This window comes from Ursus americanus, chromosome 27, assembly GCF_024610735.1.
Source record: "Ursus americanus isolate L20-20 chromosome 27, mUrsAme1.1.p, whole genome shotgun sequence".
Lineage (NCBI taxonomy): Eukaryota > Metazoa > Chordata > Mammalia > Carnivora > Ursidae > Ursus > Ursus americanus.
In genome coordinates, this window is record NC_142153.1 from 18,290,784 (window position 1) to 18,303,180 (window position 12,397).

General features: G+C 39.0%; 1 protein-coding gene across 1 annotated transcript in view; it reads left to right on the forward strand.

The window, feature by feature from the left end:
• Nucleotides 1–12,397, forward strand: part of NRG1 (neuregulin 1) — a 1,040,075-nt gene that overhangs the window by 880,263 nt on the left and 147,415 nt on the right. Inside the window, exon 3 of the mRNA XM_045779292.2 lies at nt 7,084–7,205. Coding sequence (XP_045635248.1) covers nt 7,084–7,205 — 122 coding nt within the window. The remainder of the gene's footprint in view (nt 1–7,083; nt 7,206–12,397) is intronic.

A 12,397-nucleotide genomic window follows, 5' to 3' on the forward strand; every position in this document is an offset into this window, starting at 1 on the left:
AATACTCAGTTTTAAGTGCTACAGGAGTGACAGCCGTGGGATGCCAAAGCCAGAAGCTAGCACAGGTGGGGAAGGGACCCGGTCAGGGACCGAGGAGGCTTCCAAGAAAGAAGAGGAGGAGGAACGGGGAGGGAAAAGAGGTTTATCTAAGCTGAAGGAACCGAACAAAGCATCTTCTGATTGGGAGCGTGCAGTCTGAGAGGATGCCTGGGGAGAAACAAATGAAGGGGGATAGGTAGGGAGAAAATTGTGTTGAAAACACTGCATATACGCCTAAAGAGATAATTTGTTACATGGCTTGGATGACATAAAAGTATCATTCGTATTCAGAAAAGCATTTTCATGTTGGCTTCATAGGTCCAGATAGCTAAGAGCACTGTCTACATATTAATAAAATCCCATTAGAAAGGCCAATATTCAGAAATTACTTCTTTTAAACAGTAGCCTTGCTGGAAAGAATTAATTGGGAACAAAAATATGTTTTATGCAGCTTACGTGGCTGGAAATTACTCTTGGCAAAACATGGTAACATATTTGATCTTCCAAAAATAAGACACTTTGTGTAAAGTCGGCCATTCATGTTGTCATCTGTTTTTTAAGGTTCAAGGACCAAACCGAATCTAAATTTAATTAACATTTGCAAGGTGCCCCTATTATTTCAATTTGTCCTATAAGTAAAAGAGAATGGATACTATTATTGTTATAGCCATTTTTCAAAAACGGAATGCCCTGAGCATGAAGAAAGTTCAGTTTCTTGCTTTAGATCTAATGTTGATGACTAGCAAAGCTTGGATTTGAAATAGGTCTGACTCTACGCCTCCTGTCCTTTCACAGTTACTGGAGATTTTGCTATATATGTGCTGTATATAGTAAAATCACACTACAGGGCTGGGGACGCACACAGGCATAGGGTAATGTCTTTAATAAAAAAAATTCTCATTTTTCAGTTTCATCTGCATATTCATAATTTTCCGTTACTAAGATCTTCAAACTGGTCATGGTTTGCCACGGTTACTTGGTTCCTTAAACTTTATCTGAGGCTTTGATCCACCAAGCAGAAGTGAATTTCAGTGTGAAGTTTGGGATTTTTTTTTAAGGAAAAGTATTGGCTCGTTTCCAATCCTTGGTCCAGGTTTCTTTTTCACATAATCTAGATCATACATAACAGCCACAATTTCCTTGTCATCCTTTAGTGTTACCAAAAGACTCCACATCAATCAGCAATTTCTAGTATTTCGTAAAGTCTTATCGCCCTTCTCCCCCTGTTCCTACTAATAAACGACATTCTTACGTGTTCTTCCTATGACTTTGAATTGACATCTGAGCCTGTGTTTGTCGTATTTGGCAAAGCAGTGTGTGGAACCAATTTAAAAAAATGGGAACTGCCCCAGTATTCCGTGTCTGCCCATCCCTCTGTTCTGCTTCCTCTGCCTGGTGGACCATTTTGAGCAAGAAAACTGGTTAGAGAGCATGGCACATGACAGATTCATATTTGAGGCTGTCAGATTGGCCTCACTTAAGAGTCCGTTCTACGTCAGTCTTACGCAAGGCTGACTTCCCACTGTTTGAGTATGGCACACTCCTTCGGATGCCCGTCGTCTGTCTCAGCTCTTCATTTCCACTCTCACCTATTTTAATTTGGTTCAAAATGGGATCTAATTGGTCTTATCACATTTCTGCAAACATTTTAAGGGAACGCTTTCTGCGGTTGTCCATTCTGGCCAGTCCTTTGACTCTATTCTAGAAAAAGTTCACACACATTTCCCTTCTTGCATCAGCTGAGCAGCTCTTGCAGGTCATGTTAATTTTATATGTAAGCAAATCTCCGATTCCTTAGGTATAAATGGGAATACTCCGTGACTATTTCATATGGCTTATGTGAGGCATTTGGGGCAGTGCCTGGTTCCGTATAGTATGACAGTTGCTTATGAAACCCTCTCCTCCCTCCTTACCCTTCTTGTTATTGGCAGTTTGACAGTATCTGAGGCTGTGTTGAACACACACACACACACACACACACACACACAAGCACACTCACAGAGTTCATATATGATTCCTTCGAGATCAGAGGAATGGGTTTATATAAACTGAGGAGATATTCCCTCTATGCATTTAAATTGTCTTGGCCCATAAAGTGTGGTGGAAGAACCAAGCCAAAAAAGACAAAGAAGACAGTAGTTATTGGAACCCTGAATCCATCCTTGAGCTCTTATTGAAAGAATACAGTTTGCATTTTGATAGAAGGAAAGAGAAATCAATATTTAGAACTTTCCTCTTTAAATCAGTCTGTATTAATTTGTTTTTACATCGTGTCATTTTTCTTAATCCAAAAGTAATGTGTGCTTATAAAAAAAAAAAACCCTAAGTATTGCAGGAATATAAAATGTAATGATAGCTAACACTTATTGGGAGCTTTGCTGGATTCCAAGCATTGTTTTAGACACTTTACATGAGTTAACTCTTTCAATACTTTGAGAAAATAAAAATCTGCTGAAACATCAACCCCTCCCAGATTTCTAGATAACTCATCAACTAAAGAGCTAAAAATTCATTTTATGATTGGATGGGATTTCAACACTTTTTCAAGTTAACTTCCTTTCTGTAGAAAGCATATGGCGGCCTGTTGAAGAGAGTACGACAAGACCGTTGTATCCATACTTATCAAAGCCCCAGATCAATGCAATGTATAATTTTCAAGAAAGGTTTGTCTGTTTCTTCTCTCTTCCTACTTCCTACCCTGTACTCTAGGACCCACGGATCAAAGAGTCTCATAGTTGAACGTATCATTGGAGTTCACAGGGATCCCCCTAATCATCTGGATCCGTGGTTTCCCCATTGTGTCCCTGGAGAATCTTAAGTTTCCGCTGAATTGAAAATGAGCTGCCAACCGCCTTGACCTGAACTCCTTTGTCTCTTTATGATAGTTTTGAAATATGAGGCTCTGACTGAAGCTTTTGTTTTAAAATGGGATTTTTTCCCCCAAAATAGTTGAAACCACTGATCTAATTTAATCTTTTTTCTGCATAGAGATATTCTTGACAGGTGGTTATCCAGACTTGAATCTTTCCGAAGGGAGAGACACCCTCCCCGTCTTTGAACGTTCAGAAACTCTTCCTTACCTCTCAAAATATGCCATCTTTGTCCTGTCAGACATATTCCATCTTCAAGAGCTTCCTCAAGTAGTTTTCTTTTCCAGGTGACAACCATGAAATATATTTAAAAAACTACCCGTATCTTATTCATAGTCGCCTACCCGTAGGACCTCTGTTTCTTTAACAGAATCTTCTCTAGTGATAAGATTTATAAGCCCTATTCAACTGTGATCAACCTCTTCTAAAGTCCCCTAGTTTGTGAGAGCTTTCATCAGATGCCACTTCAAAACCTAATTAAATATTCTAGATGTGATCCAGCCTGTGAGCCGTGTATTGAGACTTTTATCCAATTTGATTTATGCTGTTTTAATATTAATATGGCCAAACAGTGTATAAGTTTCTTTTTTTATTTCTTTTTTTAGTAGTTGTTTAAAACGGCATAATGTTAAATGCGTGGCTAATTGAAATCCATTTTTCTGTATATATTATTGGCAAGGCACGTCTCTCCAAGTCGTACTTCTGCTACTGATTTTTGAACTGGAATGTATTTGCTAGGCTTATCTTGATTAAATTGAATCTTGGTCTTAGCCCATTGATGTTCAGTCCTAGAATTCCCAAGGGTGTTCTCTGTTGAAAGGATACCTCCGCTACATGTGATGCCTGCCTTAGAAATTCACAGTACATATTTGCATGAAAACCACTAAGAGGTACTGTTGTAAAGAAATCTATTTGACTTTGTTCAATGCAATATTTGAGCATAGAGAAATTTTTTTCTTAGTTTTTTAAGCATAAAATTTATCAGCATTACTTGGAATAATATTCCAGGAAATACTGTGTAGTTCTATTAGGAGAATTTTTATTTTCAGAACTATCCCTTTAAGATTATGTTAACTATAAAGCTGATTACCATGTTTCTTATAGTGGGATCCAGTTCAGTAGTTAAAATTTTAATGGCACAGGGTCAAGAAAGAACTCCTCATATATCATCAGGGACTGTCCCTCAACTTACATAAATAGGAAAGAAGTGTTCTTGGAATTATTATATCTTGAAGTGTTGTACATTTTTGGGTTGTTGTTGCGATAAGATTGGGAGCTTAACAAGAAAAGTTACCATCTTTTATTTTAGGAATTCACTTTTTCTTCTGTGTTGAAAACCAGGATATTATCCCTCAACCTGAACTTCTTCATGATTTAGCTATCGCTTATTTTTAGTGGTTCCATGGTTGTACATGAAAATTCTTCTAGCTAATTATGCGGTTTGGGGCTGGACAAGCTTATTGCAGTATTTGTATTGTTTCTGACTGCTCTTCATAGGTGTGTGTCATGAAGGAAACATGGCATGTATGGACAAATTTGTGTAAATAGCTGATAATCCATTAAGAAAAACACCAGATTTGAATACACCAAAACCAGGCTTAAAAGTTAACACGACTTGTTGGGGGGTAATATCCTAATATTGTATTTTGATACTTTTAAAAGTTCTCGTAGCTTGTAATTAGATCTGAATATCAACTTGCCAAGATGTTTGCCCTCAGATTGTTCTCTTTTGGTTTATAAGGATAGACTTCAGAGAAACTTTTGTGGAGAAGCCCTCTGATTAATATGTGACCGTCCCTGCATAAATGGCCCTTGGGGATCCCCCCACCCCATTACAGCTAAACAGGCTATTATTATATTAGATCCATTTTTTAAAAGATTTTATTTATTTATTTGACAGAGAGAGAGAGACAGCCAGCGAGAGAGGGAACACAAGCAGGGGGAGTGGGAGAGGAAGAAGCAGGCTCCCAGCAGAGGAGCCTGATATGGGGCTCGATCCCAGGACCCTGGGATCAAGCCCTGAGCGGAAGGCAGACGCTTAACAACTGAGCCACCCAGGCGCCCCAGATCCATTTTTGTTTTATCAACTTTGTTCTGTGCACCATCATTTTCAGGAAATATGAATAGATATGCCATGTGGATGACGAGGATTCCACCATCAAATAAGTTTGAGAGTAACTAAATAATATATTCCCCTCTTAAAGAGTCAGAGTACATTAGCATATTAAAGACTTTGAGAATTCCTGCAAGATCAACAACAACAAAAAGCCTGTTTTTGTTCATCCTCATGTCGTCAGAGTTTATTTGAGTATGGTACACCTTGTTTTGTTTTCTCAAGTTTACCTGTTGACATTGTTCTGAGTCATTAATTTGTCAATCTGCATGTTGGTTTGACTGTGGCTGCGTTGGTCTGGACCTCCTCCGACTGTCTCTGCCCTCTTAATAAGGCATCCTCTTTTCCTGCAGCCAACATTTAGGAACATTAGGTCCTGGAGAGAGCTTATGTGGGAGCATCCAAATATTTTCTTCCTTTATTCACACATTCATCCTATAATGTTTAAGGATGTACCAAGGACAAAGCAGTGGCATGTCCTCATAGAACTGTGAGGGTACCAAGAAGTTTAAATTATGGACGCCCCCTCCAAAGTGTGTGTCCTAGCTGGACAGATACGATCTACTTCAAGAACTGTGGGGATCATGGGAGAGGTACTGAAGGCTATCAGAATGTAGACAAAGAAGAGAGCAGCAGCAGTGACATGATTATGGAAGATGTGCTGAAAGAATTGGCACTTGAGGTGCTCCAGAAAAGTCAGTCAATATCTTGAAATATGGGCCACCCTCCATTCTAGGAGGAAGAAAGGGCACAAGCCAAAGCACCATGATGGAAGGCTCTAAGGCTTACATATGGTACTGGGTGGGTGGTGCAGTTCAATAGACTGGAAGAGAATAGTAGGAATTGAATTTTCATTAATTATATTAGAATAAGTGATTGAATTTGATTAATAATATTATATGACAAGAAGACCAGAAAATTCGCGATAAAACTAAGAAGGTGTAACTTATGGGAGCCTTGCATATAATTATGAGTTGCTGTCTTAGCTTCCTGCCTTCTTCTTTCCCTGTTGTCATCCCAGGAGTCCAGGCAGTCAGGACCAGGTGTGCATGTACAGGGATGCTTTAAAAAGTCTTTAGTAAATGCAACCAGCGCCAGTGGTTCTGTGTTTTTAAATCGTGGAGACTGCTTAAATTATTGGCTATATGCAACAGTAAAACATAGACAGATGCAAATCACAGTGCTGCCCATGTTGAAAGAGTGTTGAATATTGATTTAATATGCAGTTTTATAAAAGTGTGTGCTGTTATTATATATTTATTTCAATGTTAAGAATGATTTGTATCCTTCCGTGCTCCTAGCAATGCGAATCTTCTTAAAGAAGAATTCTCTTTCTTTTGTAAATCCTTTTGATTCAAAATAAACATAAGTCCTGATGTTACTGTACTGAGAAAAGTGCAGAGCATTTTTTTTTTTTAAGATTTTATTTATTTATGTGACAGAGAGACAGCCAGCGAGAGAGGGAACACAAGCAGGGGGAGTGGGAGAGGAAGAAGCAGGCTCCAGCCGAGGAGCCCGATGTGGGACTCGATCCCGGAACGCCAGGATCACGCCCTGAGCCGAAGGCAGACGCTTAACGACTGCGCCACCCAGGCGCCCAAGTGCAGAGCATTTTAATCTATTCTGGCCTTCCTTATGTGTCCGTCCTTACCAGATTTGTAAATGATTTTACACTTTTTAAGTCTTTCTAGTGGCTGATGACATTTAGATATAGAAAGGAAGAAAATTCACCAATTGGTTTGAAAAAAAAAAAATCTGAGCCATAATATGTTTAGTGGTGGTGGCAGAGGAATAAAAAGAAAAATTAGAGAAGACATTCTTTAAATTGCTAATCTGGGTGATAAAATTAAGGCCATGTCCATAGTATCAGTTAAATGTCATGTATCTCATCTTCACTCTTGGTCAAATCCCACATCTGTCTATTAGTAAGTTGTGTTTTAAGGTGGTATGTGTGGAGTGGGGAGGGGAAGTTTGAGAACCCTGAAACTACAGAGAAATAGATTTTGATGGTCAATGTCTGTCTGTGAAATATACTTAGACCACTTTGTCCTGATCTTACAGGAAGTCAGAACTTCGCATTAACAAGGCATCACTGGCTGATTCTGGAGAATATATGTGCAGAGTAACCAGCAAATTAGGAAACGACAGTGCCTCTGCCAATATCACCATTGTGGATTCCAATGGTAAGAGATACCTACTACATTCCATTTCTCAGGCTGTAAAAGGAGTAATCAAGAGATGTGGTGAGAGTTGTACTAAACTCATGTACTAAATCTCGTTGTGAACAAATAAGAAACAAGGAAGGAAAACCATATCCTTCAAGTATCTTGTGTATCTTCCATAACACGCACTTCCGTAAGAGTGTGTCTCTACTCCCTGAGGTGACATACACCTGAAACATACATAGATTTTTGTTTTTTAAGGATTTCAATAGGGCCTGAATGGCAGAAACAGAATGGGTTGCTGAAAGAGATTATACTTCCTCTTTAAATTTGTCAGGGAGGGCTGTCAAGTCTTTGGCTCTATCAGTAACAGAGTATGTTCGTGTGTATATATATGTGTGTGTATTTATATACAGAATACATTTGTATATGCGGGATATATGTGTATTACATACATATGTATGTACATATGTATATTATATATGAATATATGTAGTGTGTGTGTGTTAACAGAATACAATCCTGACTCAGTCCTAGAAATTTGAATGTTCTCATATGTATTTTTAATACAGCTGGCTCTAGGTCGTAGGAAGTGAGGCCTATCAATTTTCTTTTAGGCCTATTAATTCTGAAATTAGGAGAGTCTTCGAGCAAAGCCCTTCCTACTATGTCTAGTGTTCACCTTCTGCTTCCCTGAGAACGGCGCCAGGGATATTTGTTAAACAAATGAATGACTTGGAGATAGAAGGTGTCACTTACCCTCCAGCAACTTCTCTGAGTTATCCAGGAAGTTAAAGAACCACAGCTGGTGGCTGTCTGCTCAGGAGACCGTACTCCTCCACAATTTGATGGAGTCATCTCTAGAAACCGACGATGAGCTACAGCAGGGAGCGTCTCCATCTCGTGAAATAATAAAATGTGACTTCAAAGCCCTTTGGTGCTTCTTTTCCCTTTTGCATGATGGCACTTAACTACTGCCTACACAAGCCCTGTCATGTGTTATAAAGCCCAGCCTAGTGACACTGCTGCCCTCTAGGCGGGAGAGGGGAAAGTTTGCCCACTGCAGAGGCCTGGGCTCTGAAAGCGGGAAGGTAAACGTGCAAGGCCGGCAAGGGGAGAGCGAAAGAGACTTGAAGGGTCAGCTCTGGAGGAGACTGATGGAGTTGGCGTCTGTTGACTTACTAGCACAGGGAGAAGGGAGTAAGGTCAAAAGATGGAACGGGGTTGAGAAAAATCTCAAGTTAATCCCCAGCCTTCTCTGGATTCCCCAATGAACTGCTCTGTTGCAGGGTAATCAGAGTTCATTAATTTTAAGTGCCTCCTTCCAGAGAGACTAGAGGACAACAGTGAAAAGTAGTTTCCATCACTATTTTTAGGAGCTGCGTTTATAGTTGAAAATGTAAAAGCCATTTAAAATTTATATGAGTAAAGGTAGCATCGCTTTACGTGTTCATCAGCCCAGGTTAAGCAATAAGTATGCTGCTGGTGTTATTTTACCCCATGAGGAATTTTATAGGATGCTAACTTGAAACACAGATTTAAAAACCGATTTCAGTGGCTTATTCTTTTTTTTTTTTTTTTTCCTATTGTGCTATGTTTAGTAGCTTGTTCTCAGCCTGTCATTGGCTTGGTCCAATGTGTCTCCCCGTGGTAAATGCTATTGAATTATGATTTTGACACTTGGATTAGATTTGTAGAGCTATGTATACTATAAATTCCCAGGAAAATACAATTAGAATAAGTGTCATGGTCTCACTGAGTGCTTACAATACTATTATATTATCCCATGTTTTCTGATTTACAGGATTAAGCAGTGAATTATTTACTACTATATTATTCCTGGTGAAAGCCCATAGGGTTTATTTTTTTATTAATTTTGGGGTGCCAAGGGATAATACGGCTTTTAACATTTCTCTCATAGGGGAGACATCCAATTCATGTTTCCATGTTAATTCATTCAAGAACTGGTCTTGGATTTGAGTATTTATTATTGACCATAGAGAAATGCAAGTCGGGATGTTTTTGACGATCAGCCTTTTTCACCGGACAAGAGTAAAGAGAAGTTCTTAGAATATTGAAAGGAAGGCATTCTTTTTTTTTTTTTTTTTTAAAGATTTTATTTATTTATTTGACAGAGATAGAGACAGCCAGCGAGAGAGGGAACACAAGCAGGGGGAGTGGGAGAGGAAGAAGCAGACTCATAGCGGAGGAGCCTGATGTGGGGCTCGATCCCAGAACGCCGGGATCACGCCCTGAGCCGAAGGCAGACGCTTAACCGCTGTGCCACCCAGGCGCCCCGAAAGGAAGGCATTCTTAAACAACCAACTGAAATTCTTTACAGAATGAGGTTTTACTGATTTCCATAGAGCATCTGAGGGAGAATAGAGAATCTTAATTACAATGCAGAGTGGTCTTGTTTTTTATTTTCTTCTTAGAACTTTAGGACTACTTCATCCTTTTCCAACCCTCTCATTGTATTTAAAAAGAAATGTGAACTTAGCGTGTGTCTGAAAACAAACACATTCAGAATCACAAGATATGTAGTGGCAAAGGAGAACTCAACCCAGATTTCTTGAGTTCCTGATCCAGTAGAGCTTACTCTGTATCTGACTGTGTGTTTGGGAATATTTAAGTAGATTATTCGGTTTGTGAAGAAAAAGAAAAAAAAAACTGAAGGAAGGGTGTGAGGCATAAGGAGAGAGGGGTTCTCTGGGGAAGAGTTGGAACTTCGTTATAACTGGGGATAGAGGAGAAAAATGTACCCAGGTCATATCTAAAGATTTAAGTAAATGGAAGTTTCTGGATCTTCTTTCTAGTGTCTCTGCCTTTAATGTGCTTCAGATACTTTCTTGAAGCTTCTGTTTCTTTTATCTTCTCACCTCTCCTGCTTTCAACGGTGCTTCTTTATAATTACAAACTTTAACCTGATTATGATCTCACTTGGCCATATTTTTCTTCACGGCTCTTTTTAAGGCATTCTTTCCATTTTAACTCCTATTGTGTGATTGTTTTCTTAGTTCCCAAATCAAATTCCCCATTGCAAGAATGTGATTGAAAGAACTTATGTGCCAGACCATTTCGAAAGACCTAGAGAGCTTACGAATCATCTGCCTTCTGGTCAGGTGCCCATCGTGGGCTCAACCCAGGAGAGTGAAACTGGAAACATGGCCGCCTAGAAACGCCCCTCTTCTCAGAGGCTGTGGGCGGTCTGCTTTTCGTCAGAGCCTGTGGCTTGGCAGCCATCATGAAAGACAAGGCTAGTGTGTTCTGCATATTGGGAGACTTTCTTTTCCACCAGCACCTCAGGGGCTTAGTTGAAGCATAACCAAAAAGAAAATAAATAATCTTTCTGATCCTTCAGCCTCTTCTGTTCTCTTTGAATTTGCTATATTCGGATCAATTCTAGTTATCAAAGAAGTCTCAGCTCAGGTCCGGAGCTCTCTGGGGCTCAGATACACGAACTTGTGGTGTCACATCCCTGTCTCCTTAGAAATCTGGGCAAACACTGCACAGAAACAGAGGGAAAAAAGAGCACTCTACTGTGGTTATAAGCTGCACATGGCCAAACCTTCTCTCCCTAACTGTGTATTTATTATTGACTTGGGCTGAGAGAGTAGAATTCTCAAGAATTCCATTTCCTTCTGGGGGTCCTAGAAAAAAGTCTTAAAAATAAGAACATGTTGTCAAAACATTATATTGTGTAGTACTCCCCTTGAGATTTTAATTTATATTTTCTACAAAATATTAGTCATTTTGTTAATTTTGTGTTGTCTCACTCGTTGCTCCCATATTTCTCCAGTACACAACTGTGGTCTGATAATTCCTAAACAGGTTGCCTTGCTCAAAGATCCTGGTATGCTGCTCTGAGCTAATTATCCAACTTCCATCCTGTGCAAAAGATTCCTTGTGATATACTGAAATTCTCACACAAGTGCCTTCTTTGCACGAAGATGTTTAGAATATATTTTGGTACAAGATTCTAGGAGGGATGGTAGGGGGAAGGGGAGGGAAGATACGCACGAGCGATTGTGTTTTTTTCTCCCCAGAAAAAAGTGAAAATTGTAACAAGATGACCTTGTTATTTGACACTATTTTTAATTCCAAAACACAGCTATATAACTCTCAGGGAAAAATTAGCTCGGATCGTAAAAGTCTTCCATCCGATATTAGGAACTTTCTGCGGTGAGACTCATTGTTTAGATTTGCTTAGAGTAGCAACTAGGTATAAACGAATTGATAACAAAAACCCAAGAATCCTCCTTGAATTGTTATATGCTTGAGCGAAATAATGACCATATTTTCACTGTTTTCGAACATTTAGAGAAGAATGTGTATATATATATAGCCAATCACTAGGTTAAGCTATGTTTTAGAAATTTATATGTTTTCTGTCTTTTCCAGTGCCTTTTAATCCCGATCTCATGTAGAAAAAAGAATTTGCCACACAGTAAACAGATATACACGTATGCAATCTGCTAATTATTTTTGGGACTATGTGGGTCTAAGAAAGACCAGTTGGGGTTTCATATAAAGAAGGATCTCATAGGCAGCTGTCATCACATGATGGCTTATGGGTGGATTCCTTTCACAAATTCAAATATGGCAGCTTAAGAGGCCGCATACACCACGCTTACACAGATCGCACACTCTACGTTCATTTTTATTTGCGTTTCATTTGGCTTGGTCTTTATACAGGAAACCTTAATTTCGCAATTAATTCTCAGCTAAGAAGCTCCATAAAAACTCCTGGGCATCAGATTAGGGAGGAGAGTAATAGACCTAACTGGTTTTCAAATTAATTAAGTACTGTGGTTTTTCAAAGATTAATACAAGAGAATATACAAACTAATCAATCATATCCTCTACTAAATTTTCTTTTTTTAATCAGGAGAAAAATTATTTGAGTGCGATTCAAGATCCCACAGGAATATGGGGCTCATAGCCATAAATTTGCTGTTTCCTTTGAGATGAACAAAAAATATTATTTCCACAAAATTTGCCTAATGTATCAATTGGTCCTTTAAACACTTGGCTCACGTGGGTAATAGGCTTAGTTTCCCCCTCTCCCAAATTGATGGCATTGTTGGAAATGCCGTGATATTGGTAAACAAGCTAGAGTTATACTGACGATCATATAAAATGTTTTGTAATTTGGAAAGCAGTCTCCATGTATGGTGTATTATATTGCATTCCCATGAAGGCTAATAAAGAAG